At 51.5% G+C, this 26,849-nt stretch overlaps 12 protein-coding genes across 12 annotated transcripts; 7 read left to right on the forward strand and 5 right to left on the reverse strand.

The window, feature by feature from the left end:
• Nucleotides 1–43: 43 nt before the first annotated feature.
• Nucleotides 44–1,001, forward strand: CC77DRAFT_1015875 (hypothetical protein). Its single transcript, XM_018524106.1, has one exon. The coding sequence runs from the start codon at nt 379–381 to the stop codon at nt 937–939; it is 561 nt and encodes a 186-aa protein (XP_018392018.1). The 5' UTR covers nt 44–378; the 3' UTR covers nt 940–1,001.
• A 375-nt stretch (nt 1,002–1,376) lies between these two features.
• On the forward strand, nt 1,377–3,275 carry CC77DRAFT_925292 (X-Pro dipeptidyl-peptidase protein; the record flags this gene model as incomplete). The annotated part of the gene is made up of 3 exons (XM_018533854.1): nt 1,377–1,588; nt 1,636–2,034; nt 2,087–3,275. 3 exons carry the CDS (start codon nt 1,377–1,379, stop codon nt 3,273–3,275), a joined length of 1,800 nt encoding a protein of 599 aa, XP_018392019.1.
• A 242-nt stretch (nt 3,276–3,517) lies between these two features.
• CC77DRAFT_1015876 (aromatic ring-opening dioxygenase family protein) lies at nt 3,518–4,703 on the reverse strand. The gene has a single exon (XM_018524107.1). The coding sequence runs from the start codon at nt 4,447–4,449 to the stop codon at nt 3,589–3,591; it is 861 nt and encodes a 286-aa protein (XP_018392020.1). The 5' UTR covers nt 4,450–4,703; the 3' UTR covers nt 3,518–3,588.
• Nucleotides 4,704–4,859: 156 nt separating this feature from the next.
• On the forward strand, nt 4,860–7,846 carry CC77DRAFT_924370 (C6 transcription factor RegA; the record flags this gene model as incomplete). Its single annotated transcript, XM_018533804.1, has 4 exons — nt 4,860–5,051; nt 5,200–5,246; nt 5,296–6,261; nt 6,370–7,846. 4 exons carry the CDS (start codon nt 4,860–4,862, stop codon nt 7,844–7,846), a joined length of 2,682 nt encoding a protein of 893 aa, XP_018392021.1.
• An 820-nt stretch (nt 7,847–8,666) lies between these two features.
• CC77DRAFT_1056661 (MFS general substrate transporter) lies at nt 8,667–10,423 on the forward strand (the record flags this gene model as incomplete). The annotated part of the gene is made up of 4 exons (XM_018527926.1): nt 8,667–8,748; nt 8,800–9,305; nt 9,362–9,880; nt 9,929–10,423. The coding sequence occupies 4 exons, from the start codon at nt 8,667–8,669 to the stop codon at nt 10,421–10,423; spliced, it is 1,602 nt and encodes a 533-aa protein (XP_018392022.1).
• A 297-nt stretch (nt 10,424–10,720) lies between these two features.
• On the reverse strand, nt 10,721–12,424 carry CC77DRAFT_979759 (ALDH-like protein). The gene is made up of 2 exons (XM_018536036.1): nt 11,895–12,424; nt 10,721–11,844 (listed from the first exon to the last, which is right to left on the reverse strand). Exons 1-2 carry the CDS (start codon nt 12,309–12,311, stop codon nt 10,762–10,764), a joined length of 1,500 nt encoding a protein of 499 aa, XP_018392023.1. The 5' UTR covers nt 12,312–12,424; the 3' UTR covers nt 10,721–10,761.
• Nucleotides 12,425–12,545: 121 nt separating this feature from the next.
• CC77DRAFT_1037186 (FAD/NAD(P)-binding domain-containing protein) lies at nt 12,546–16,078 on the forward strand (the record flags this gene model as incomplete). The annotated part of the gene is made up of 4 exons (XM_018527049.1): nt 12,546–12,967; nt 13,751–14,699; nt 14,759–15,895; nt 15,936–16,078. The coding sequence occupies exons 1-4, from the start codon at nt 12,668–12,670 to the stop codon at nt 16,076–16,078; spliced, it is 2,529 nt and encodes an 842-aa protein (XP_018392024.1). The 5' UTR covers nt 12,546–12,667.
• Nucleotides 16,079–16,313: 235 nt separating this feature from the next.
• CC77DRAFT_59673 (hypothetical protein) lies at nt 16,314–17,908 on the reverse strand. Its single transcript, XM_018532402.1, has 2 exons — nt 17,059–17,908; nt 16,314–17,008 (listed from the first exon to the last, which is right to left on the reverse strand). The coding sequence occupies exons 1-2, from the start codon at nt 17,739–17,741 to the stop codon at nt 16,501–16,503; spliced, it is 1,191 nt and encodes a 396-aa protein (XP_018392025.1). The 5' UTR covers nt 17,742–17,908; the 3' UTR covers nt 16,314–16,500.
• A 533-nt stretch (nt 17,909–18,441) lies between these two features.
• CC77DRAFT_1015881 (hypothetical protein) lies at nt 18,442–19,567 on the reverse strand. The gene is made up of 5 exons (XM_018524108.1): nt 19,321–19,567; nt 19,031–19,257; nt 18,956–18,976; nt 18,829–18,903; nt 18,442–18,775 (listed from the first exon to the last, which is right to left on the reverse strand). The coding sequence occupies exons 1-5, from the start codon at nt 19,341–19,343 to the stop codon at nt 18,681–18,683; spliced, it is 441 nt and encodes a 146-aa protein (XP_018392026.1). The 5' UTR covers nt 19,344–19,567; the 3' UTR covers nt 18,442–18,680.
• Nucleotides 19,568–20,376: 809 nt separating this feature from the next.
• Nucleotides 20,377–21,934, forward strand: CC77DRAFT_1056667 (hypothetical protein; the record flags this gene model as incomplete). The annotated part of the gene is made up of 2 exons (XM_018527927.1): nt 20,377–21,163; nt 21,246–21,934. The coding sequence occupies 2 exons, from the start codon at nt 20,377–20,379 to the stop codon at nt 21,932–21,934; spliced, it is 1,476 nt and encodes a 491-aa protein (XP_018392027.1).
• Nucleotides 21,935–22,486: 552 nt separating this feature from the next.
• CC77DRAFT_1015885 (EF-hand) lies at nt 22,487–23,997 on the reverse strand. Its single transcript, XM_018524109.1, has 2 exons — nt 23,896–23,997; nt 22,487–23,846 (listed from the first exon to the last, which is right to left on the reverse strand). The coding sequence occupies exons 1-2, from the start codon at nt 23,896–23,898 to the stop codon at nt 22,623–22,625; spliced, it is 1,227 nt and encodes a 408-aa protein (XP_018392028.1). The 5' UTR covers nt 23,899–23,997; the 3' UTR covers nt 22,487–22,622.
• Nucleotides 23,998–24,071: 74 nt separating this feature from the next.
• On the forward strand, nt 24,072–26,846 carry CC77DRAFT_979769 (spindle pole body interacting protein). Its single transcript, XM_018536037.1, has 2 exons — nt 24,072–24,967; nt 25,014–26,846. Exons 1-2 carry the CDS (start codon nt 24,267–24,269, stop codon nt 26,722–26,724), a joined length of 2,412 nt encoding a protein of 803 aa, XP_018392029.1. The 5' UTR covers nt 24,072–24,266; the 3' UTR covers nt 26,725–26,846.
• Nucleotides 26,847–26,849: the final 3 nt, after the last annotated feature.

The following is a 26,849-nucleotide window of genomic DNA, read 5'->3' on the forward strand; positions in this document are numbered from 1 at the left end:
ATAAACATAACACGCAACACCTAGCTCCGTAGCATGTCTTTGTCTCTTGCTCAAGCTTTCCCACAGACCACAAACCCTTATTCGCCCATAAATATACCGCTTATTGACTAAAGGTGATTCAACTAGTCCCTCGTACGAGACCCCGCACGGGATGTACCGAGTACGCGTCGGCAGATGCTACATTCAGGGTCTGTGAACATGTCCTCCACATCGGGAGGCCATAGATGAGCCTTTCGATACACATCTCACTCTCTGGTTGATTCGACTATCATCCCTTGAATCTATTTTGAAGTCTCGTTTTGTATCTTCATCAACTTACTACGATACTGGCATCTTCGCCCTCAACTACCTTGTTGCTCCTACAGTCTATATTTCATCATGGCGTCAAAGCCCGAAATCACGAACGATCTCCCAAAAGTCCATCGCTTCATCACAACCCACGACCCTACAACCAAGAAAGCCATCTTCTCTGATGCCGTCCCAGAAGAAGCTAAAGTCGACCATATTCCTGGTGCTGACTTCCGGCTCGGATATGTTACCAAGGGATTTCCGGTCGATCTGAACAAAGACGCCGACCTTGCAGTTTACAAGCCTTACCTCGAATCGCCTCCAGGCCTGGTCTCTTCAGGGGGAACAGTTCTACGATTCGTCGATGTGGCGCCTGGTCACCTGTCGCCAATGCATCGCACAGTCTCTCTAGATTACGGTGTCGTGTTGGAAGGTGAAATGGAGTTGGTGCTAGATTCTGGAGAGACAAGATTGATGAAGAGAGGAGATGTCGCAATTCAGAGGGGCACAATGCACGCTTGGAGGAACACCAGCTCTACATCTTGGGGTCGCATGATGTATGTTCTTCAAGAATGCAAACCGGTAGAGGTCGAGGGTGAAGTCTTGAAAGAGGACTACGGAAGCATGAAGGGTGTTCCAGCATCATCATAGTGGCATTGTCTTCTCTAGGATCACATGAGCTGTAGAGATCGTTGTAAATAAATGTCGATGCGTTCTAAACCATATCATTTCTCCATACATCATTCCAACGATCTAAGATCTGATGCACATAATTCTTGAGGTTTAAACCGCTCAAAACTCTTACGAGCTCATTACCAGTGGTAAACTAAAAAAAAAGATGAGTTTGTTTACCATCTCAAGTAAAGTACATGCTATTTTTTCCATGTTCCCGCGTGCTATCATGGCTTACTTAGGTAACGCGCCAATAGAGTCTGGTACCTCCACATCCCGAATGTGCCCCTCGAACACCGCCGCACCTTGTCAACGGCGCGCTGTCGGCACAGGAACCCACTACGCGTCGCAATATGTAGTATATATCCAAATGATGGAAAGAGTATGTTTCTTGCACTTCCGATATCACACACAAAATGTCTGACCAGCTAGAAGTAAAGGACGCTTATTCCATCGACGAGTCGTCATTTCCCTATCTTTTTGAGGAGAATGTCGCCGTGCCACTGAAGACATCATCCGAAGGCATTATTCGATGCAATGTCTACCGACCGAAATCTACAAAGGAGGGGACGAAGCTTCCGGTGCTGGTGACTTACGGACCTTACGGAAAAGATATCCACTACAAGGAGTGAGTTCAACAACTGAAGCGCGCGCTGCAGCAACTAATGCCTCCAGTTTCCATGGCAAATCATACTCAGAAGTAAATCCCGAGCACCATTCTGATCATTCGGCATGGGAAACTCCAGACCCTGGCTTTTGGACGAAGCACGATTACATTATCGTGCGCGCCGACGAACGTGGCCTCGGCCAATCTCCAGGCTTCTTGGACACAATGTCGCGAGGAACAAGCGAGGCCTTTTTTGATGTCGTCGAATGGGCAGCTGAGCAACCATGGTCGTCTGGAAAGGTCGGCTTACTCGGCATCAGCTACTATGCCGGATCTCAGTGGCGTGTGGCAGCACGTAAGCCTAAGGGTTTGGCTGCAGTCATTCCTTGGGAGGGGATGAGCGACTACTATCGTGACCGATGCCGTCACGGAGGCATCCTGAGTAACAAGTTCATCGACTTCTGGTGGTGAGTTATACAAATGGTCTGAGCCCGGTCATATGCTAACGATTTCACGCAGGAATCGACAGGTCATTACCAATCAATACGGCAAACCAGGCCGTGCAGCGCGTAACTGGGGGCCAGATACTGTCGACGGTGACCTTTCAGAAGAGGTGCGTGCAGAACGCCGACAGGACCAAACAATCGATACCGCCAAGTTCAAGTTCCGTGACGAAACATACTATGCAAGCAAAGAGTACGACATGAGCGATATTGAGGTACCGCTACTTTCTGTCGGCAACTGGGGCGGTATTTTGCTCCATCTTAGGGGTAACATCGAAGGCTACGCACATGCTGGGTCTGAGTTCAAGTACCTACGAATGATCACTGGAAGGCACGATCTACCATTCTACTACAAAGAAGAAGTCGAGATACAACGGAGCTTCCTTGATGCTTTCCTCAAAGGCGACGACAGAGTAGGGTGGTCTGTCAAGGGCAAGCTTCCGCCTGTGGACATGGTCCTGCGAAAGGGCGATGTGGGCTTCAACGATGCCGAGAAAGAGAAGGTTTACGAGAGGCGCACAGAGAACGAGTGGCCTATCGCACGAACTCGTTATTCTAAGTTCTACCTTACGCCTTCTCAGACATTGACACAGATCCAGCCTATTCACAACAGACCCCAGAAATTGTCGTACGAGGCACTTGGCACTCTTGACAACCCCAAGCTCCTTCAGTTTACGACGGCACCATTCGAGGAAGAGACTGAAATCACTGGCCACATTGTCGCACATCTAAATGTGTCCCTCTCAGCCCATCCCAAGGGCGCCACTCCTTCCGACATCGATCTCTTTCTCACTCTACGCTACATTTCTCCAGAAGGCAAAGAAGTCTACTACACGGGCACAGCGGGAGACCCTATACCCCTTGCAAAAGGCTGGCTGCGCGTCAGCTTCCGCAAAACCAATCCCGACCACCCAAAACATAGAGAGTACCTGCCATGGCGAGACTACTTCAGCACTGACGTTCAGCCCGTCATACCTGGAGATGTCTACGCTGTGGACGTGGAAGTTTGGCCAACAAACGTTATTGTGGAGAAGGGTGGCAAGATTGTATTTGAGATTAGCAGTGGTGATACGCAAGGAAGTGGTATCTTCCAGCATAACCATCCCGAAGATAGGAGTGAGGAGAAGCTTGCGGGGTGGAATCATTTGCATTTCAGTGAGAAGGCTGTAAACTATGTTACGTTGCCAATCGTACCTCCTAAATAGAATAGTGAGTACGGAAGTTGGGACGAAAGTATAGACTGCGACATATATTTAGGTTAGCGAAATCAACATTTCTCACAGGCCATATACACAGCGCGAATGATAAGTTTGTAGTAACTATTTTTGATCTGGTCGTCCGTTACTTATTCCTCATATAAGATGGCGAAAGACAATCCCTTGAGAGACAACGTGTCTGATTTCATGAACGTAAGTAGATATGAAGTTGTGAAAGAAGAAAAAACTTGGGAATATAGTACACTAATTATGTACACTAACGATATTAAAAGTCAAACTGCATGTATACTAGCTAAAGCCTCTATTCCCATCTACCAACAGTAAACTGGCTGTTGCACATGTTCACCAACTCCCAATCCTCAGCTCCGAGCACACACTCGTCGCTATCCCTCTTACTTCCATCAACAACTCCAGCCACAAAACATGCCGCCATGTAGTGATCATCTGTCGCATGCGCATCGCGGAACATGGGATGCTTCATCAACCTCGTGATACCACGTGTCAAGCTACCTTTTTTCGCACCCTTCCTGCAGCAGCGGATAAAGACATCCTCGACGCTCTGGCGGAACTCCAGCATCGGTGCCTCTGGTGGGTATGGTTGTGCCAAGTTGTCCGAGTACCTGAGCATCTGCGCCCAGTGGTTGCGGTAAAGGTTGTGAACCGCGCCACCCGTACCAATGATGAGATAGCCCTCGTCACGGAATTTGGCCAAGATGTTACCCACCCGGGCGTGCAGATGCGGATCGAATCGCGAATTCATACTGATGATAGTCGTTGGTGGGCATTTCTCGGGAAACATCCTAATCAAAATCAAGTATGTGTCGTGGATCCAGTCAAATGTGTCGTTTGGTCGTGCGTCAATGCCCTTTTCTCGCAGCGCTGCTATGCACTTCTTTCCGCTCTCGAGATCTGGGACGAGCTCGTAGTCTTTGTATTTGCGCGGGTGAACGTACGCGACGGGTGATTTTATGGGTGCCGGGTTCATTGACACATCGATACGGTTTACGCCACGCGCGTCCCAATGCGCGCCCATCATTATGACACCTTTGATGCCGTGAGAGAGGGCTTCATCACCACAGGCTTTCCAGTAGTCGGCCGATTTGGTCTCTTCGCCCAACATCATCGTCGAGCCATGGGAGAAAAAGTGAACTGGTGGAGCCATCTTGATGTTGGTAATGTGCTGTTCCTAACAAAGAGAGGATTTGGTCTGACCGGCTGCTCAGACGGAAGCTTAGGCTTGATGTGCTCGTCGCGATGTGAGAGTCCGGATCGCAGCGGTACTGATATTACTGAACGGGGGCGGAAAACGTATCTTCAGACACGCGGCTTTGTTGGAAGCTTTACCCATCGCGATCAATACTGTGTAGAACACCCCTGGGTGTTGTACGGCAAAAGTCGTAATGTGGGGAGTGTCAGAGGACCTGTCCGAGCGTCTAGCCGAGGGGAAGAACGCGTCTTGTCTTGTCGATCTCCGCATTCTCTCCCCACTCACAACCTTATCTCCAGCTTCCCTCCACTTTCCTCTGTCCCGATGCCATTGTTTTTCGAAGCCACCCGATAGCACAACTCAGCATGCAGACTGCCCCGATATCAGCGAACACGCAGTCAGCCAACACAGAACCTGCCGAACAACCGCGCCTATTCCAGTGTAGCACTTGCAAGAGGTCTTTCACACGTGCAGATCACCTCACAAGACATGTGAGAGCGCGTAAGTCAGTAGCTAGAATCCCGAAGATCAATATGATACCATTGAGCTTGACTCGAGTAACCTTGCCTTTGCTCCGCGGCTTTGTTGACCGGAAGCTAGTTGGCACCTGCGCCGGGAGGATTGCTTTCGCGCGACTAGCATATGTCAACGTTAGATTACATAGATGGTTCATTAACTAAACTAACGGCATGAGTAGACACCAAGTCCAAGCCTTACATTTGTCCCGTCTGCTCCAAAGGCTTTGCCAGAATGTACGTGTCATGCTTTGCTTTTCAATGTCGTTTCACTGACTTTGTGCAGAGACTTACTCAAGAGACATGTAACAAACCACGATACAGAGCCTGCCAGTAAGCGGCAAAAACGCGAGATCGCTCGTGATACCAGAGTTGTCCAGGCTTGTGAAGCTTGCTCTCAAAGCCATCTTCGATGCGAAGACGAAAAGCCATGTAGTCGTTGCAAGAAGAAGAAAATACCCTGCCGGGTACCTGAAACTCCTGCTCCAGATGAAAACGACATCCATGAGATTGATGCAGTTCATGCGGCACAGGATCTGCTCGACCTTTCGAATGGATTTGATTACCCCTCATCGCTGCCGGCTCACAGCGGGAGCGGCAATCCTTCGGCATCTACGACTTCAGAGACCCCAGAGCCATTTCACAACCCACCGCCCATGCTCATAACAGACACCACAAATATGCACCGGCAATCCGTGGATCCTGGTGACCCTGAGACAAGAACAACGAATTTGACAGACATGCAGCCACCAACCAACAACGGCGGTGGACTCGTCGTGATGAATCAGAACTACGAAGATCCTAACGCAACCATGACTTTCCTCGATAATTCCATGTCGCACTTTGATAACACGCCAGGGCACAACCCTTTCTTACCAGATTATTTTCGCAGCATGCCCCCTTTCGAGGCATTCATGTCTGGTCAGGCAACTCCACGTGGTATCATGGATTTCAGCTTCGATCTTGATGTTGGATTGACTGACCTCGATCTTGGACTTCTTGATCAATACAATTTCCAGGTTCCGTTCGCCGCCGATACGCCATCTACGGATGCTCAAGGGGCGGAGCAACAATTGTCGGAGACTGACACTGCGCCATTAAGGGCGGAAGCCTTCAAGCAGAGCATATGGCGGTATCTTCCTCAACGGTCGAGAAACCATACTGCAGAACAAGTCAACTTGGCTGTACCGGACACAGAGAAAGACAGCTACCGGCGTTCGAACTTTACACATCGGCGCGTGGTAGCAGAAAAGTAGGTGCGCATCCGCGGTAGATCAGGCATGGACTGTACTCATTTTACTTGTAGACTACCACGCTCCAGCCGCGACCGGTTGATGGCTTTGGTCCTCGGTACATGTAGCCCAGAGAACGTCAAACGTATAGCGTCCGCCTTTCCCAGTATGGAGCTACTGGATGGTCTGATCCAATACTTTCTATCTTCACCATCGATAGATGCGCCCATGTGGTTCCATTTACCAACCTTCTCTCCTTCGAAAATGAACCCAGAATTGCTTGCTTCTGTAGTTTCTGCTGGGGCTGCTACACTCCCTGACATATCTTTGCGAAAGCTAGGTTATGCTCTGCATGAAGCTTCGAGGATGGGCCAATCAAAATCCTTCGAAGAGGACAACACCGCCATCAGAGATCTCCAACATCTACAGACGTTCCTTCTGCAGCTCAAAGTTGGTATGTGGAGTGGCATCAGCCGGAAGATGGAGATCGCGGAAAGCTTTCTCCAGCCTCTTATGACTATGCTCCGCCGCGGTGGTCGCTTTCGTCGGTCGACATGGAAAGAAATTAGTCCGTCGCCCGACGACCAAGGCTCAGTTTTAGAAAGCAAATGGCTGAGTTGGGTCAGTCAAGAATCCTTTCTCCGCTTGGTTCACCGAGCCTTTGAGTTTGATCGGCAGTCCTCGATGGCACTCCTCAAGCCACCGCTTATATCCTATGCCGAGATGCAACTTCCTCTACCGAGTGCGAACACGTTGTGGCAGGCCAAGAATGCGGCCACCTGGAAGATGGCGTATTTGGAAATGGCTTCAGTGACTACGAAGCGGCCGTCGGCTACCGAGTGTCTATTGAACTTGGAACATCAAGTTCATGATTATGCCAATTCGACGTATCTTCATATGATGTGGGGTCCAATCTGGGAGTATCGCCAGATGTGCGCCTTGACATCTAGATCGCAATCGCAGCCTACCAACAGTCTCATATTATCGTCGCGTTATCAAGAGCTCACAAAGCAGCTTGAAGATTTCAGGCTGAGCACTCCGCCTATGAGCAAGAGTGTTGAGATAACACTAGAGATCATGTTGGTCCATCTCAACGCACCTTTGGACGACATCCAGCTCTTTGCGGGCATCGAAGGGCAGGAAGAGGCACGGGGCGCATACGTTGGTTTGCGGGATTGGGCGAAGACTCCGTCGGCGCGTCAAGCCCTGTGGCACGCTGGCCAAATCCTGCGTGCAGCTGAGGTGCTGCCGAAAGCTCTGCTCAGTAACTTCAACGCCATTGCTGTCTACCATGCGGGGCTCATACTATGGGTCTACGGTATTCTCAAACGCTCTATTACGACGGAACAGGGTCCGGTCGATACGGCTGTCGTTCTCAACGGAGACGACCTGCTGAGCGCCCGAAAGTTCATCACCCTAGACCGGGGCATACCAGCCATCAAGAGTTCCGGATCACAAAATCCCACCCAACTGACCGACGTCTGTGGAGTCATGGATAGCTTGACACAGCTCCTTCGAGCGCATCATGACGCGTCAGAACCATCTCCACCGCTGGTCGGGAACTTGGTACAGTTGTTGGAAGGCCTCCGATCTGCCATCAGATGAGTGACGCGGCTTCCATAACGGCAGTTCAGATTGGAGTTTGCGCGATGGTATCGGACTACACCTTTGACTTTAGTGCGGCATTGATGGATTGCTGCGATCTTATCAATAGCATCTGGGGATCATAGCTTTCCCGTGACGCGTACGGAGTCAAATTAATATCCGAGAGCAAAGTTAATACTCAAACGTGGTGTTCGCGCTATATTTGCAACTCCCAACCCATGAATATCAAACCCCAGTGAGGACCCAGATCAAGCACCCTCAGTGGTTTCTCCTCTACTTGCGTACCCGCTGAATCCGTGTCTATCTGCCGCATGCGCAGCGCTGTCACAGTAGCAAGGCCGCGCACGTGCTCCACCCGTTCTCCACCTTCAGATCCATACCTTTGGAGCGGAAGATGGTAGATCTAGGGTTAGTCGTATGCCAGTCATATTGGTTTGTGCTGCATACAATTGGCTGTTCGTAGAGACGGTTAGTCGTAACCCCGCAAGTCTTGACGGTCTTGGCCGTATCAAGCAAGGCCTCGGTCACCTCCACATTCCGAATTACCCCATGGGCAGGAAGTCATACTGGGGTCGAGATGCGTCCATGCGTCCAATGAGACAAGTTTGAGGCGCGTTTTGGCCGTTCTTATTCGCCGATAACCAAATACTGGGCGTACTCACCGACATGCTTGCAGATGGTGTTGTTCAACCGTGCGGTGTATTTAGATTAGAGTACCATGGCCACAAACACGTCGTGTTGAGCATTGTGAGCATCGCAAATCATCATCGCAACTCCTCTTTTCATCTGCTCCACGAACAGGTAGCCGCCAGCAACCATTATGACTTCTTTGAGAAAGGCATTCAGCCTTTCCAAGGAGGAAGTCAGGAACGCCAGACCACCAGGGACTGCGACCCTCGTCGGTAAGATGCGTCAATTTCTCCTGAAGCTTCCTGGCTAACACGCCCCATCAGAGCATCTCGAATGGACGGCATCGCAAACAAGTCACGATGAGATCCGTCTCGTCCCCCAACCATCAGCCGACCCAGCGGATCCTCTCAACCTTCCGATGTGGCGCAAGATAGCAATCCTAGCCGTCATGTCGATACATCCGTTCGTGGTGAACTTCACCAGTTCATCCATCTCGAGTACTTTGCCGATCTACGCGTCAACAGGCGTGTTTGGTTTCCCACCAAAGTCGTTTTCGCAATTGACGTACTTTATTGCATGCAACATTCTGATGCTGGGCGCATCGAACCTGTGGTGGGTGCCGTTGGCGAACACGTTTGGCCGACGCCCAGTCATTCTAGGCAGCTTATTGCTTCTCGTCTTCTCTAGCATGTGGGCTGGACTTGCTACGAGCTTCGATAGTTTAGTGGCTGCTCGTATCTTCATGGGCATTGGAGGTGCGCCGGCTGATGCTGTGAGCCCGGATGTTGTTGGCGAGATCTTCTTTGTCCATCAACGAGGACGTGCTCTAGTATGTTCATCTCCAGAAACCTCCGCTTGAACCGGCATTAACTGAACAATCTTTAGGCCATCTACACGGTCATGTTGACCTTGGGTTCGCTCCTAGGCGCTGTTGCTGGTGGCTACATTGTCGCGGACATGGGCCTATCCTGGCTTCATTGGATGAACGTCCTACTCTCAGCTATCACCTTCGTCCTCTGCTTAGTATTCCAGGCAGAGACCCTGTACCACCGCAAAGAGAGTATCGTCACATTCGATGATCCAGACAAAGATACTGTTGAGACCAAGGAGAGAGTCACCGTTGCTGATGCTGCTGCGCCGTCTTCCTACCCATCGTACTCGCACATGAAGTCTTTGAGGCTCTTCTCGTACCACCCTGGTCTGATGCGCAACTTGATCGCTCCCTACAAGACGCTCAGGCTACCTGGTGTATGGCTCGTCTCAGCTTGGTACGCCGGATTGGTCGGACTTATTGTTACCATGTCAACTGTTGGTCCGCAACTCGTCGGCGCGCCACCGTATCTCTGGGGAAAAAACGTTGGTTTGATCAACATCGGTGGTGTTTTTGGCGCTTTGATCGGATGTGTAAGTCTCCAACGTGCCTGGCATTAATAGTCACTAACACGCGTCCAGGTCTACACCTACCTCATTGCCGACTTCGCAACCAAACGTCTCGCAAAGAAAGATTCCCACGGTTTCTCCGAGCCCGAATCTCGTCTTGTTACCGCTCTTCCCGCACTTTTCCTCGCCACAAGCGGCTCTCTCATATTCGGTTTCGTAGCGCAGAACCCTTCGCCTACCGGATGGGTAGGTCTCCAATTCGGTTTTGGTCTTGTCGCTCTTGGACTTATGCAAGCGCCTTCTGTTGGCTTCAACTACCTTATTGAGGCTTATGGAGTGCTTGCCGGAGACTGCTTCGTTGCCGTCACGTTCGTTAGGGCTATTGTGAGCTTTGCGTGGACGTTCTTTGTTGGAGAGTGGGTCACACATAAGGGAGCTGCTGAGCCTTTTGGCATCTTTGGGTTGTTGATGGGCCTTTTTGGCTTGCTCACGATTCCCATGTTGATCTGGGGTAAACGGTTGAGGATTTGGACAGCGAAGTGGGTTCCTGAGGGATCAGCTTTGTAGCTTGAAGACCAGGTACATCTCGCTATGACTGCTGGGTAGCTCTGTTATCGCCTTAGGTAGCTTATTGTATGCGACTTACGACAGATGCATACTGTTTTGTCTGACCTGCCTTTACTTCCGCCTATTGTTGTCAGCAATCTGTGGTCAAAACTTCAACTCCTACCATGCGACTGCTCGTGTCAATGACCAGCAAGCTCCGCCCTGCTCTCTACATTGACAGTGCATCAAGTACTCATGTTCCGATAGCACAGCCGTCTTGCGAAACGCGTAATACGATTGAGTTTATAGAAGAGAAAAAGGACGGCATGCATGCTTAGACTTGACTAAAAGTAGCAAATTCAGATAAACGCCCATCTCCTCAAGCCCGCCCTTACGCCGAAAAAGAGCGTCGCACCAATACATGTCAAGATAGGAATACCATACACACCCAAACCAATAAAGATACCTTGTTCAAAATATCCAATTGCAATCGACTCAGCGCGCTTCTTCTCCTCTATCTCTCGTGATGCTTTACTAAGGAGCTCCGTCGCTGCCTTCTTCGATTCCTTGCCTGAAAGAACCTTTGACAATGTCGCCTGTGAAGAAGGTGTTGCGATATATGCGGGTGAAATACGAGTAAAATGCTGGGCAATATATCGCTTCTCAACGTCGATGGGCTGGCAAGATGGAGCTGCCGGACCAAGAAGTAGACGGAAGGGAATGTTGTTTGTGAAGGAAGTATCGGCATTGACGTATTGTGAGAGGTATTTCCCAGTCGACGGGGTGCCGAAGTGATATGCAGCCAGCAGGCTCTCTTGAGGGTCTAGGTCTTCTTCAACAAGGCTAATGGCGTGCTCGAGAGATGTGATGGCTGATACGCTGAAGACGGGTTGTTGGGATTTGGCTGGTAGGGAAGAAAGGTTTGACAGCTCAACAATTGCGCCATTGTCTCCTTGCGTTATGACGTTCAGCTTCCATGACTTGCTTTCTGTAAGCCCTCGGAACGTCTCTGCTACTCGTGACGACTTCTTCTGTTCTCTTGCGTTTGTCGAGCCGTTTGAGATACCACTTGATCCAGCGAGGAAACGAAGTGAGTGTTTCAAAACATGCTCCAAGAAGTCTTTCTTGATGAACTCGTTGACGAGAACTACGTCGGGTGCATACGGTGATGTTCCGCCGAATGCAAAGCGTGCTGTTACTAGCTGTTCGGCTGCTGATGCGAGATCTGCTGTACGGTCTACGATTGCGATGATCTTGTTCCGGGGCGAGACAAGTTGCGAGTATGTTGGTGGACTAATTTGCTTCTCTTGGAAGACTTGTACGCAGGATGATAGCGAGTCCGAGGAGGGATCAGAAGAGATGACAGCAAAGGTATCTGATTCGAGGGCTTCGGTGAGCAGCTTCCGAAGTAAAGAGGGGAGTGCGCGAAGGTTGTTTTCGAGCTACAGTAAGGTTAGACAACGAGAAGTATATCGAGAATGATAGACCGTACCTTCAGTGCAATACAGTTGCCCGCCGAAAGAGCCGCGCTCAAAGGTGCGATGACTGAGAAAAACGGCGTATGAACTCTTTGTGGCTCAATATACGCAACACCCCAAGGCTCTCTCTTATCACTGGCGTCTTTTCCGTGTGTGATTCTATACTCGGCTTCCAATTCTTTGGCTGCGTCGATCGAACCATAATGTTCTTTGACTACATCCAGCGCAAGCGCAACCTCGGTAGTTGCCTCTTCGTCTGATACATGTGTGTCTTGCTTCAACGCATCTCTGATCGCATTGCTGTTGTTACGCAGCGCATCGTGGAGAGATTTGAGTTGCTTCAGACGGAATAGAGCGTTGTGCGCCCGCTGCGACAATGCGGTTGCTTGGAGTTCCGCAAGCGCGACTTCTGGGGTGATGGGTGACGACATTACGAATCGTAAGAACAAACTGAACAACAACGACTAGACCTGGAAAAAGCAGAGCCTGCAGTTCGATATGTAATTTCTAGGAAGTCAGCGGATGTTTCTGAGACGATAGTAAGCCCAACGCGTCGGTAATGTTGTCCGATGTACACGGGCGTGAGCGGACGTGATATTCCCCTCCACATTCCGACCATTGCCATTTCCTGCCCCAGCTTCTCCGCGTTTCCAATCAACGGGCCGCAAGGGACGCGTACTTTCTTTCCACATTTCTCGACATAGTAAACTCGCTGATACCACAGTCGTCGTCGCGACTGCTATCTTCGCCTTTCTGTCGTCGCCCTGCTGTTCTTACCATCGCCGCCATGTCAGTAACAACAACTGCCAACCCAATCCATTACAATCTCGAGGCGGTCCTTGCAGACTACGACCTCCACCACACCGAAGAACTCGATACAAGCCTCAACGCACATCCCGCCCCGCCAACTTCATCCACAACATCACAATCGCAGCAGAACCCAAGCGACTGGCCGACGGAGCATCGCCGTGTGCCTGCATACCGGCCAATCAATACCGAGCTCGACCAGAGCGAGCGAAGAGTCTACCTCAATGGCATCGAACAAGCATTTGTTGGTGTGATGTTTACAGGTGTATTCTTGGAATCGGTGAGTAGTTCTTACTATATTGAGGTTGGGGGAAGGATTTATGCTGACGGCCTTGTGTAGACAGTCTCCAAAGTATGGCGTAATACTCTGGGAAGAGTGTGGAATGTTGGGTACAAGCTTGGTGGAGAGTGGTAGTTTGCTTGCGCATGTAGTTTTGATGCACATTCTTTTTTCGTTCAGACACTGCAATTCATTATTCTTCCACGATTTCTTATCTAACCACAAGGCACAGTTCTGCAATGCTGCAAGTGCCCATGACTACGAAAAGCTCGCTTCGACCTTTTCCGCCAATATATGCACGCTATTTGCTGACCCTGATGTGCCAGCACCGCCCCATGCAAGCCTTCTCCGCTCGGCATCTACCACTACCACCACTACAACGCGCATATTCTAATCAGCCTAAGATGGCGCATTCCACATCCAGTAGCATTTACGGATCCCGAGGAACGCTTTGCAGCTGCCACACATTTCCTACACCACCCCACATATATCCATAGACCGGGAAGTGGAGGGTCATCCATGACCTGGAATCGGTTGGCGCTCAAGGCAGTGCAGGAATGGCTTGCTAAGCGGTAGACGCAGATGACCTCTAGTTGAGAAGAGCTGTCTCAAAACCCCTTGCTGAACTGTGAAACACATTCCTCACTTCCACTTTCTTGTGCTTTGTAGTTGGGATTCGCAAACCTTCTTCAGCGCTCCTCGTTGCCAACACCCATCATGGACTTCACAAACGGCACCAATGGCCACACAAATGGTGTCAACGGCCACCACAAAGCCATCGAGCCCCTCAAGATAACGATATGCGGTGCCGGCATCGGCGGCCTCAGCGCAGCAATATTCTTGCGCCAACGCGGACACAAGGTGACCCTTCTCGAAGCCTCGCGCTTCTCCAATGAACTCGGCGCAGCCGTGCACCTTGCGCCCAACGCCAACGGTCTTCTCAGGCGTATGGGTCTCATCCCCGAAGCCCATGGCGCGATAACATGCAAGCTCCTGACACAGCTCTTTCCGAACGGAAAAGAGATGTTTACTGTTCCCCTAGAGAAGGATGCGGGTCGGTGGCAGCACCCGTGGCAACTTGCGCATCGCGTGAGTCTGCACAGTGAATTGAAGAGGCTGGCTACGTGTGAGGAAGGGAAGGGTACGCCAGCGGATTTAAGACTGAGGAGTAAGGTTGTGGATGTCGATGCCAAAGCTGGTGTTGTTACGCTAGAAGATGGAAGTACGATCGAGAGTGACGTCGTTGTTGGAGCAGATGGCGTACATTCGAAAACACGACCACGGATTCCAGGTGCGGAAAATATCAAGACGTTTGGAAGTGGCAAGTCAGCATTCAGGTTCCTGATTCCGAGACAGAGGGCGATGGATGAAGAAATGACGCGTAAGTTTGCGGAAAATGAGGGCCATCTCATTATGATTTTTGCGAGGGATAGGAGGGTTGTTGTGTATCCGACGAGCGATAACACGTTGTTGAATTTTGTCTGTATCCATCCGACAAGCGAGAGCCAAATCGACTCTCAAGAGCCTGGGAGCAGCGATTGGCAGAACCAGGGTAATTTGAACAAAATGTTGGAGGTTTACAAGGACTTTGAGCCGGCGGTGCTCAAGCTGCTGAGTATGGCGGATGAGGAGACGTTGAAGGTATGGGAGCTGTTGGATATGGAGCAGCTGCCGACTTGGACGGATGAGAAATTGGTCTTGATTGGCGATGCTGCGCATCCTTTTACTCCTCGTAAGTCCTGTTCCTTCTCTTTCTCGGCCTCGATGAGAATCCAGCTGACAGAACCGCAGACCAAGGACAAGGAGCAGGCCAAGCCATCGAAGACGCTGCATCCCTCGCAGTTATGCTTCCCCTAGGCACACCCCTAGACTCCATTCCCGCGCGACTGAAACTCTACGAGAAGTGCAGATACGAGCGCGCATCTGCCATCCAAGAATACTCCCGCCTAGCAGGAAAAGATCTCGGCAGCGGTCCACCCGTCGACCCGCAAAAGTTCACAAACTACAACTTCGGCCACGACGAATGGGACTACTCCAGCCAGATGCTCCGTAAATGGGAGTGGGAGAACAAGAAAGGTCTGTTTTGGCGGATGCCCACGGCCTTTGGTCCTATGCCAGGGCCAAGACAGGATTTCCTTGGTAGACCGAGAGACGGATCGAAAGCTACGTTCAAGACTGCTAGTATCAAGTTCAAGACGAGCAGGACAGTGCTGGAGAATCTCCTCCCTACAGAGAAGTTGAGGTTTGCTGCCGCGAATACTACTGCATATGCGACGTTTGCTGTGACGCAGCTGGACAATCTGGACTGGCTTGGTGGCAGGGGATACAGTCATTTCGGATTGTACATCCACGGCATTCAGCACACAAACGCCAGTGGAGGGACAGTGACAGGCACCTATCTGCCCGTCCTGTTCGAGAACCTGGCTGACCCCATACTGAGTGGCAGAGAAGAACTAGGTTTCCCCAAGCTCTTCGCCGAGCTCAACCTGAAGAAGGACCACAGCAACTGGGCGCTTGACGCGGGCTGGATGTCATCGAAGTTCTGCAGCATGTCGTTGTCGGGTCTACAAGAGGCTTCGGCGACGAACGATGCAGCGCCGGCACCATTCCCTCCTCTTCCAAAAGATGAGGGCTTGTTGTTCCATAAGTATGTTCCCGCTACTGGTAGTACAGGCAGCAAGGAGCGTGGGCAGGCAGACGTGGAGTACACAGCTTTCCTGCCAGGTGAGGAGGACGCGAGGACCGTGGAGAAGAAGGTTGAGCGTACGTTGAAGGCAAGCTCAGCCGAGATCGCTTTCGATGCCCTTGACTGGAAAGCCCTGCCAACACTGCATCACATCGTCGAGAGACTGCAGGAAGTGCCAGTGTATGAAGTTGTCGAGGCCAAGGTAGTTGAAGGTACCGGAGTGAGCGACGTGAGCTCGGTATGTAAGTTAGCATGAGCGGCTCCGCTATGTACGACTGGTAGCACGCCATTCGTACAACCAGGGCAGGTTGCAGGGGGTACTGTACATAGCTGTCAGCATATTTCACTGTTATCATAATGTCAACGATAACATCCAGAGAATCCCCACCTGCAATATTGTAATGCCTTTCATTCTCATCTATTAAAGGCCTCCCAACTCCTACAAATGAGACACGCTTTGTCCTGAAGCTATGTATAAATGGGGTATTACCAAGTCCATCTATCAATGCCGCCAAAACACCATACTACCATATCAATGCAAATACATAGGAAATAATGCTCAATGTGAAGTGAGCATGAATGGCCCTAGTGGCCTACCATCAGCATGTCGTCGCCGGAATCTGGAAACATGGAATCTGTACTGGACTTGTTGACCGCCTTCTTGAACACCTTCGCTAAGATGCCTTCTAACCCCGCCGGCGGTTCCGGCGATTTACTGAAATTTAGCCAAGAAGGGCGAGCGTATGCCTCGTCATCCGGGATATACTCGCCTAAGGCTCGGTCAGTCGCAGACCTTGCATGAAGGTCATCGATGTAGACACGGGCCTATGAAGTACGTAGGAAGAGTCTACGCACTCGCAACGCCTAGACCTTCGCAGAGCCTCTTCCTCCATTGTCCACAGACATCCTCGAAACCATCTAGCACGTTTGCGCAAGCCCGTTTTGCCTCCCTTTCCTTGAGTCGTCGGTCCCAGTCCCCGCGCTCGATATATTCCTGTCCTTCCTGTGTCTTCTCGTTGTCACGTTTCCAGTCCTGTAGCTGTTCTTTGCTAACCTTGAGCCGCCTAGCAGCATTCGCTGTCGTTTGCCGAGACATGTGTAGAGTATCGCTGACGTTTGAGAGGTGTTGGATGAGCTCACGGCTGGAGTGGGTGAGATGGGAGAGCGCGACGAGCGGATCGGCGGAAGGGTGGGGCAGCAACTCCAGTGTGGATTGTATGATAGGGAGGAGTTCGTCGATATCATCTGGGTCTGGAAGGATGGCAAATGGGCCTGAAAAGGATACGGCAATGGAGGTAAGAGTACGCGACTGGTGTGTCAGATGCGTTGTCAGGGCTTCGTGGGCAGTCTTTAACCTGGGGTTTGTTAGTGACATGGAGGGAAATGCCTACAGATGTGAACCTACCTCGTCGCACCATTCTCCATGGCGATCTGGCTGCCGAGATCGCGAAGTTGTTGCGTGACCCTCTTGACTACCTCGTCTGATGCGCTTCCGTTCTCCTCGATGCCTCTCCGTGCCAGACTCTCAATCGCAGCCATGCGCGCGTCGAGCGCGGGCGAGATGCCCTCGTTCTCCAGGTCCGAGTCGTCGCCATAGTCGGAGCCGTCGTACAGCGACCGTTGCCTTGCGTGCTTTTTCGTCTTAACGGCCGACCCTGGACTCAGGCGCGCGGGCGATGAGTCCTGCATGGCAACCCCACTATCCCGTACGCCGTTGAGGCTAGCTGCGCTGTCTACGCCGTACGAGCCGTCGTGTTCTACAGCAGTGCCGATGTTTTGGTCGTGTGCTTCGTCGAGTTCCTCGCCATATTCGCCGTCCATGCCCTCTTCTTCGTCGTCGTCCCACACCTCGCCGAGTTCGTCGGCCAAGTTGCCCAGGCCATTGCCGTCTCCTCCGCCGTCGAATTGGTGTGCGGGGCTGTGTTCGAATTCATGCGATGAGCGCGGCGTTATGGGCGAGTAGCCCGAGGAGCGGCGGTTGAAGGACTGCCGTCTCGACTGTGTGTTGAGGGACATGTCCAGACTGGAGGGGTGTCGACGGTGCGACGACGTCGGGCGGTGCGTGGGGGTGCTGGGAGGAGACGACATGGTGGTGCGGGTGTATTGGAAGTGTCGCGGTGGTTCAGAACACGTCAAAGGCTCGTCAAGTCGCGGAAATGAACAAAGGCGGACCGCATTGGGAGGGCCCCAGTCGGGGATCTACACGGGAGTGAACCAGGGAGCGCAATGCACTTCTGCTTCTCAGCAATCCCAAAGACGCGTCTCTGCCCTGACAAGCCACAGAAAGTCTATTTACACGGGAAAAGGAGGTCTCTGTGGTGGGGTAGCGGCGTGTTGGCGGCCTGCGAGGTACCAGCGAGGGTGCGGTCTTGGCTGCGGAGACGCCTCAGTGGTGTAGGGCTGGCTGCAATGCGTGATGATGCTAATTAGTCGCTTGTGGCGCGTAGTGATGGCTGATGGAGCGAGCGACGAAGGCTGCATGGAAAAAACGATCACGGAGCCTCGGTTGCTTGTCCAGCCGGAAAGCTTGGTGTTTGTTGACGCTTGCCGTGGTGTGTTTGGCCTCTGTAATTAGTGGCTTGCGCGAATGACCTGTGGACCCTTCTTTGGCAAGTAGGTGAAAGGGGTATGGGTATCCTTGTACCAGTCGTCGATACGATGACGCTCGTATGTCGTTAATATCCCGACATAACGAAGGAGCACTATACATCGATAGACATGGATTGAGCATTTAAAAGGACATTTTGATTCCGGATGCAGATCTAACACGACCTTTTCCACCACAACGCTCCCCAATGCCATGTATAACGTCAAACCCCAAACACTGTCGTAAGATGGGTATCGCGTACGATCATCCTAAACCGAGGCGGACACACACATGGTCACAAACTCCCAAGACGCCAAAACATGACTTTGCCCATGCTGCTGCAAAGTACTGACATATGCCCACCCATGCGATTCAAAGCCCACAGAACTCCTGTAATGCCCTCAAAATGCCGCTGAAATAGATAACGGGTGTGTATGCAATCATTGCGCGGGTTTGGTCTGCTCGAGAGTCGCTATCTGCTTCTTGAGCTGCGTGAAGAAGTCTTGGCCGGTGGGCATGAGGTGTGACATGGTGCCTGTTCATGTCAGCATTGTAGTCTTCCAGTGTGGTGTTTCCTTGACGCCTCACCTCCTTTGCCCCACGCGCCGCTACTACGGTTTGAGACGGAATCGCCAGGGACCTTGTGGTACACCGAGGGTTGATCTGGAAGCAAGTCAGCCTTTTGAACATGTGCGCGGTTCTTGGAGGCTCGTACTGGCTGTGCTCTCAATGTATTCTACAGTCGATTAGCCCTGTCATGTACTATATTTCAGCGGCTTAGCAGACTTACTCTTCTTGAGGAATTGCTTGACCTCATCTGCGTTGAACTCCTTCACAGGTACGTGCTCTGGCTGGGCCTGAGCTGGTGCAGCTGCGGGGCCTGTTCCCTTCCCTTGCTTGGCCCCCCATACGTTCGCCGTGGGCGCTGGCATAGCCTGCTGCCGTCCCGCATTGTCCTTGGTGGGGGTGTTTGCGCCCGAGTTGGAGTTGCGGTTGGCTTGACCCTGCCGTCGCCAGCTGTGTCAATCGTCAGTATGCGTAAGCTCCCCAAACTTCACATGCGCCTAGTCTCTGACGTACCGATTTTCACCCGGGCCACTCATCTTTGGTACGAAGCAACGGTGGAGGCGAGGAGGGGTCGAGTCGAGAAGATATAAAATGGCGGAAGCTCTCCAATCGCTCTTGCAGCGCGCGAACTGTGTCTGTGCTGCAACACCTAAACCAATGGGGCCTCCTATGTCATATTATAGCTGTGACCTTCTTTCGGCCAACTCACCAGTGCTAGCCGCTTTCAGTTCTATTTCAACACTATTCACAGCCATTATCCAACGACTGGATGGGGATTTTTGGGCCCGTCTAATCCGTGCCGATGTGTTGTACATCACGTGTGCCTTCCGCCAATCGAATCTGTGACCGGATATCTTGACCCTACGCTAGCAGCAGGGTTCTCAACACCACCATCCTTGGACAACTCCACGGTAACGGCTCCTAATGGACCAACATGTTCTTTGACTTTATTCTTTTCTCATCGTCATTCTTCGTGACCCGCTCGGGATCGAGTCGGGCGGCTTGACAAGGGAAGAGGTTGGGAGATTGTGTCATCATCCCGACCACAGTCGCCGAGATTGTTGCCCGAGGCATCGTTCCAGGGCCTCAATGCAGGACATAGAGACGAACGCTTCCACTTGACACGGCCGTGGCGAACAAGTTCACTTCGACGCTGACAAGCGAGAGGTTTGATAAACTTCATACACTGAGTCCTGAGAGTGGCTGGAGCAACACGTCTGTAGACTTAGGAATCGTCCATGAGACACTACGATATCATCGCAACGTATAATCTCACCGAGATTCATCTGCGCATGACTGGCTTTCTAGGGGACGATTATCACCTCTGAAAGAAAGTAAGACGGTATTGCCACGTCGTCTATCGATATGCGTCGGTGAGAGACATACAGATGATAGTGTTGCCTCTTTCTTTCTATTCGGTTGTATATAAATCTGCTTTTTCTCTTCTCATCTCCTCTTACACGACTCGCCGTATATTCTCGTTGAGTCGGTCATCTTGATCTACTTCTTCATCTGGGAAAAGTCCTAAACGCTTCGGTCGCCTCGAACCATCAGAGAAGAACTTTGGAGATGCGAACCCTATTGGTCAAGTTTGCAGGCCTTACGCTCTACATCCACGAACTACAGTCAAGCACACTTGTACTGACCCACGAGCGTCCCAACAAAGACCCAAGGGTACATAAAGTATATGAAGAAGATTTTGAGGATACCGCAGATGAATTGGAAGCTGAGGCTCTTGAAAAATTAGAGCCTGGTGTCGAAGCAAGTGTCGAAGGTCTAAGCCTGCGCTTGATCAAGAACGATGGAGTGCTCAATATTGTTTATGAAGGTAAGGATGGTGAGATCGTGGATTGGAAATTCCAAGGCTTGACAGGTATGATGGCATCTGTGTCTACACAGACAGTGTCTGAGACCCAACCAAAGCTATCCACTAGTACGATTCATGCCATGGCTATCGATCCCGCTCCGCAACGCATGACTTGGCCTTTACGATCAAAACTCAGCAGCATATCGTCCATCGAAACTCGACCTATCAAGACTCTTACCAAAGATGAAGAGGAAGTTCCAGCACGGGCAGCGGTTGGGGCTGGAGAAAACGAGCACGAGCACAAAAAGACCAAACATACGCTGCGTTCCCCTCCGCACGAACTTGCGAGAACCACACATGAATCCCGTCCATGGCCAAATCACTTATTCATGGCGTGTTACCGCCTCAGACCCATTTCAGAAAGTGACATAGGTATTCTGCATATTGACCTTGTTGAAGGTACCGTATGGTACGAAGCCTGGCATGGAAGAGCACACGTCAGTCAGCAGACCTACATGAGGAAGCAGGTCGATCTCAGGAACGTCTCAAGTAAGTTTATGTCGAGCATGTTCCCGAATTCGATTACACATGCGAAGAAATACGTATGTCAGAGATTAACATCCACAGCTAGCAAGCGTCGAGTACCTCCCCCACAGTGGTTGCTCCGGACAGGACTACTCTACCCATCAACTCAGGCTTTCAAGAGTGAACACGAAGGGAGACAGAGTTGCCTTCTTCTCTGCAGACTGCTCAGCACCTGGATATCAGGTGTGGGGCTCAAATACGTACAAGAGTCTAGGTCCTATTCCGTGTTACAGCATATTAGCTTGGGATAGATCCAGAAAAGCAACAGGCATCCCATTTACCATACCTGATCTACCCCACAATACGACCGAGCGGCATACCTCACCCATTGTCATTATCGATGCACTCGTTCATTGCATTGACCGCGCATCTGGGCGTCAAGCAATTCACAATCCGGCTCTCGATCGAGTATTACACCATAAAATATTCAAAGGTTTTCTAGACATGGCGCGTACATGTTCATGCAAAGAGTATATGGTGAGATGGATAGCTGCCATTCAAGAATCGAAGAAGAGGAAGGCGAAGAAGAGGACAATGAGGGTCGTGAAAATGGCGAACGAAAAGAAGGTTTCCATCAAGAAACCGAAGGCTGCAAAGAGCACAGAAACAAGGGCGGTGAAGAGAAGCGGGCAATCTCTGGATACAAAGGAAAAGGAAGCCAAGAAGGCAAAAATCGGTCGTCGCTCAGTGGAAGAAGTATGGAGGGAGTGCTTTCCCGGAAGACATTCCGAGTGAGTGATTCGAGGGTCACTACTGGATTATAGTGGGATGTGGCTGATCCAAAAGCGATTGAACTTTTATTACTAAGATTGCGAGTTTCAAAAATGGCTGAGTGGTCAGCCATGGTGATGATGTCTGCCTTTGGAATTTTTGCTTTCGGTCTGCATCATCATCGAAAATATCCAAGCTCGGCAGATTCTGGTTAGGAATGCATTCTTTACACTTGCTTAGCACGATTGAGGGGAAAGTAGCTCGATGGATCTGATGTGGAGAAGCACAGTTTGGTGACCATCCTTCGGTTCACCATAACCATGAGATATAATAAATTCTCATCCCCAAACTATAGTACAGCTCCATACTGTTGGCAAACCAACCATTCGCTTTACTTGAGTGGAATCTGAATTATATTTCAACTGCAACGACATGCAATCGCGGAGTTCAAGGAAGAAAAGCGGAGGTGGTTGAGTTGAGAATTGGGTGACGAAGTTGTACTATGGAGACATAGAACACATTGGCATAGATAGTCGACGACATACAGCTCAGAGAGTACCCTCAGCTCAAATTGCAATGTCGACTCAAATTACCCATTATCAAATAAGAAGCGCTGCTTGCACAGTATATGGAATAGTCATTGGTATACATCAAATCGGATGCGATTGCGCATTAAGAAACTCACACATCCCCACTATCCAAGTAGACATATCTACGCCGGCGCTGCCTCCCCATTGTCACCCCCATTCTTACTGCCACCCGTCAAATTCGACATGAACTCCTGATACCTAAATACTTCTGTCCGGTTCCCCAAACTCTTCCCACCTTTAGCAAAAGCCCTCCGCCCACTGAATCCCTCGATAACCATATCAATCTCCCTCTCTGTCAATTTCTTCTCGCCATGCTCAGGCGCGGTATGCAGTAACGCATCCTTCAACTCGGCCAAATCAATCTGGCCATCATCATTATCATCAAACGCCTCGAAGGCAGCAGTAAGCTCGTTTTGGTGAGACAGATTGCCGAGGAGGTCGGAGAGCGTGGTTAGGTATGTGGCTAGGTTGATGGATTGGGCGCCGCCGAAGTAGGAAGAGAGCTGGGAGGGGGTGGCGGAGAGACCGAGCTGCGACAGCATGTCTGCGACGTCGGCGGCATTGACGTGACCGTCGTCGTCACGGTCCATTACGCTGAAGGATTCGCGCATGCTGTGGAGGAGGGGAGGTGGGAGCTTAGAGAGAGCGTCGCTGGAGGCCATGCGTTGCATGGGAGCAGGGCGAGCTGCTGGCTTGTAGGTCTCGACCGGTTTATAGGTTTCGACTGGTTTGTATGTTTCAACTGGCTTATAGGTCTCAACTGGCTTGTAGGTCTCGACGGGCTTGGGACTCTCTACTGCCTTGTAGCTCTCCACCGGAATCCAAGTCTCAGCTGGCTTGTGTGCCTCGACCGGTGTGTAGTCATCTACGGGTTTGAAATCCTCGACCGGCGACTCAGTATTCTCTACGGGTGGTGACTTCCTCCTGCTGAAAAGAGGAGGTGGCGTGTCGTCCCTCGCGACGCCCTCAAATTTGGCTGCAATGGACGCTGTGCTTAATGGGCGCACAGTCATTTGCGATGACGAGGATACATTCCGTGTTGGGGAGACCTGGCGCGCAGGAGAAAGATTCCGGGCAGGTGAGGTGGGCTCTGGAGTGCCTGACTCCCTTCTTGTGTTCAGCCATGACGGCGGGTTTTGCGATGGGATGCCTCCAATGGATAGGCGGTTGGGTGTATGTGCAGGAGAGGTCGGTGTCTCTTTTGGCTTGAGAGGGGAGCTGTTTGGCGTCGATGGTCGCAGGTTACCCGGTGAGCTTTGTCTGATGGAGCCCGGTCTTCTAAAAGGCGACTGGCGTGTGCTGTTAAAGGCGAGAGGGGAGGGCTTGTAAGGCGTTGGTGTTTCCGACTGCATGTCTTAGCTGTGTCCCAGTGATGATGCATGAAGGCATACGTACCATTGTGGTATATTCCTTTTGTAGAATCAGGGTTCGCGATGTCACTGTTGGCCGCTCGTCGCGTTGTTTGGTGTTGATACTGGAGATGGCCTAGCAACGACCCCTGCCATTGGGCTAATCGATAAGACATGGACGGAGATGCAGGGTCCGCCTTCACTCGCCTAGGGCAGCATCATATGCGAGTCACATGCATAGTCACCGCTTTGAAAATTGTCCTGTAGCCATTCACGCCTTCTTTACACATGTCCCCTATCCATTTACCGCACTTCCTCCACACGGCACCATGTTGTTTCGGAACGGTTACATTAGGTTCCCCTAGCGCCGTCGATCCATAATGTAGTATCCATAGTCGCCAGGTACTCGTACTGAAGATGGAGACACTCATGGCTGAAGTAATCGCACAGCGGCCAAACGGTCCTAATGCCGCCCAGCCTGTATCTCTGCAGCGTCAGCCGTCCTTCTCCTCGTTCCCTCCCTCGCGCTCGCCCTCTACCCGCAATGGCCACAACCACAAAGCTCGCTCCCCGCAGCCCCCCATGGTCCGCGAGGGCGACGAAGACTCGATACAGTCCTCGCACGACTCGTCGCATCAGTCCTCCATGCAAGCCCTGCCCAGAGGCGGTATGAAGCTGCGCTCGCAATATCCTGCCGATGCAATTGAGAACCATGTCGAGTACATACTTGTCGCCGCCTTCGACATCGACCGCGGCTCCATCATGGAACACCAGTACCCGGCGGCAATCAGTGGAGACGAGACTATGCTGGCTGAGCTCATGTTGCCCGATCAGGCCCATGTCCGAAGCCAAGACTGGACCATCTTCTTCCTACACAAGGACACCACCGCCGAAGAGGAGGAGCGCGAGGCCAGGAGAGAGCGCCGAAGGAGAAGGCGGCGGCGGAAAGAGGGCCTGGACGACGAAGACGACGCGACTGCCGATACCGAAGAGCAAGACGATGACTACGACGATGAGGACGACGACACCGAGAGCGAAGGAGAGCTGGACTCTGATGGGCCACCGTTGGTCTATGTCTTGAACTTGGTCAACACCAAGCAAGATAACACGGTGAAGAGGTAGGACCAGCACCACCGTCTACTTGACATGACTGACACTACGTAGAGGCGCCATCGTAAAAGCCATGGCGATATGCACGCGACACCCTTTCTTGCACATATACAAGCCCCTGTTGCTGCTGGCCCTCGAAGAGTACTTCAGGGCACCCGTCCTCGAAACTCTGGAATCCCTGTACAACTCTCTCAACGCCATGGATCTGTCGCTGCTGCCGCGACTATCCCCTCTGGAGAACTTTGTGCTTGGCGCTAGTGACGCCAAAGACATGTTCGTCGAGAAGTTTGAGCTCATGGTCCGGCAGCGGAAGAAGCTCGACGCAGCAAGAGACTCTGTTGAAACCTCGTTCGATCCTCAGTCGCGGAAGAAGGCATACACGGTTCCACGGGACACGCATGAATTTGAATCCAAGATCAATTACAACGGCATTCCCGTCCCCGTCAAGATACCTACCGCTTTGAGTCCTGAGACAGTGGGCGACTTTTCCCTGATCAAGCTTATCCAAACATTCTCCACCCCTCATGCGACACAACCGCAGCCCTTTGCTCTACATCCGCACCTGACCACGAGCGGTGCCTACACTCATCCCATCATTGTCCTCGTCAATGCACTCCTCACCCAGAAGCGCATCATCTTTATCGGACATAACCAACCTTCAGGAGAAGTTGCAGAGGCCGTATTGGCAGCATGTGCTCTAGCCTCTGGTGGCATCCTCCGCGGCTTCGTTCGACATGCCTTCCCGTACACCGATCTCACCAAAGTAGACGACTTGCTCAAGGTCCCTGGCTTCATCGCTGGTGTCACCAACCCTGCATTCTCTTACAAGCCCGAATGGTGGGACCTAATATGTGACCTACCCACCGGTCGCATGAAGATCAGCAATCGCATTGAGGCGGCTTCACCAACAGAAGGCTCCATGTTTTTCCAGCAGCAGGGTCTCCCTCTGAATGGGCCAGGCGCGCCACCGGCCAACGGCATCGACGCAACCGGTGACACCCAATTCATGGAAAAGCTCCTCGAGAGCATCGCCAACCGCCACGGTGAGAATGCTATTCGAGCCAAATGGCGCTCGTGGGTGTTGAAGTTCACCCGCATTGCGGCGGCGTTTGAAGAAACTGTCTACGGCGCCTCTGCACTGTACATTGGCTCTCACGAGACCGATGTCGGCGGATATGGTGTCTCTGGACATGGCTACGTATGGCCAGATGAAGGTCACAAGCTTCGAGAACTCGCTGCAAACGTGCACCGTATCGAGGGCTGGCGCAACACAAGAAGCTATTACAGTTGCGTCCAGGATCTGGCGAGGCACTGGAACAAAAGACCGGTGCGCGGCCTGGATATGGCCCATCAGCACGACAAGTTGCGCTGCTTGAAACTCTCACATGATCAATCGGCGGCCATCTACCTTGCACTGGCGCGATGTGTTGAAGAAGCGGGTGAGCACAGTGAGAGTAAGAATGCCTCTTCGAGCGACCTGTCCTCCATGGCCCAGTCACTCACAATCGCAAATGACCATGAGCGTAAAATGAGCTCCCAACTCCAGTATGAGACTATTCTGCAGCTGCTTTGTGTCATCCCAGATGCTGGTCTCTTCTACCTTAGCTTGGGCCTGTTTCACCCTAGACAAGATGTCAGAATGGCCGTTGTTAGGTTACTAGAGAGGATCATGGATCACTCTGCTGGCCGACACTACTGGGGTCAGCTTGGGCGCTTCGCTAAATTGGCCTTCTTTAGAGTGAAGAGGGAGGAAGCACAGAAGTAATCGCGAACATGATACTGTTGGATCGAACCACGGGTATAGTTTGTTCATGGAGTTTTGATATGCTGTTTGTATATGCTGTAACGTAAACATCTGATTAAATGAAATGTACACACATGGTCTCCATC

The sequence above is a fragment of the Alternaria alternata genome, assembly GCF_001642055.1.
Source record: "Alternaria alternata strain SRC1lrK2f unplaced genomic scaffold CC77scaffold_1, whole genome shotgun sequence".
Lineage (NCBI taxonomy): Eukaryota > Fungi > Ascomycota > Dothideomycetes > Pleosporales > Pleosporaceae > Alternaria > Alternaria alternata.

Bases quoted from the DNA above. Each gene is read 5' to 3' on its own strand.
- CC77DRAFT_979759 (XM_018536036.1), bottom strand. From the start codon at position 12,311: ATGTCGTCACCCATCACCCCAGAAGTCGCGCTTGCGGAACTCCAAGCA. The intron at 11,845-11,894 runs GTACGGTCTATC...ACCTTACTGTAG, and splicing joins GCAACTGTATTGCACTGAAG to CTCGAAAACAACCTTCGCGC.
- CC77DRAFT_1015875 (XM_018524106.1), top strand. From the start codon at position 379: ATGGCGTCAAAGCCCGAAATCACGAACGATCTCCCAAAAGTCCATCGC.
- CC77DRAFT_979769 (XM_018536037.1), top strand. From the start codon at position 24,267: ATGGAGACACTCATGGCTGAAGTAATCGCACAGCGGCCAAACGGTCCT. The intron at 24,968-25,013 runs GTAGGACCAGCA...GACACTACGTAG, and splicing joins CAAGATAACACGGTGAAGAG to AGGCGCCATCGTAAAAGCCA.
- CC77DRAFT_1015876 (XM_018524107.1), bottom strand. From the start codon at position 4,449: ATGGCTCCACCAGTTCACTTTTTCTCCCATGGCTCGACGATGATGTTG.
- CC77DRAFT_59673 (XM_018532402.1), bottom strand. From the start codon at position 17,741: ATGTCGTCTCCTCCCAGCACCCCCACGCACCGCCCGACGTCGTCGCAC. The intron at 17,009-17,058 runs GTAGGTTCACAT...AACAAACCCCAG, and splicing joins ATGGAGAATGGTGCGACGAG to GTTAAAGACTGCCCACGAAG.
- CC77DRAFT_1015881 (XM_018524108.1), bottom strand. From the start codon at position 19,343: ATGAGTGGCCCGGGTGAAAATCG. The intron at 19,258-19,320 runs GTACGTCAGAGA...CGATTGACACAG, and splicing joins AGTGGCCCGGGTGAAAATCG to CTGGCGACGGCAGGGTCAAG. The intron at 18,977-19,030 runs GTAAGTCTGCTA...AATCGACTGTAG, and splicing joins CAAGCAATTCCTCAAGAAGA to AATACATTGAGAGCACAGCC.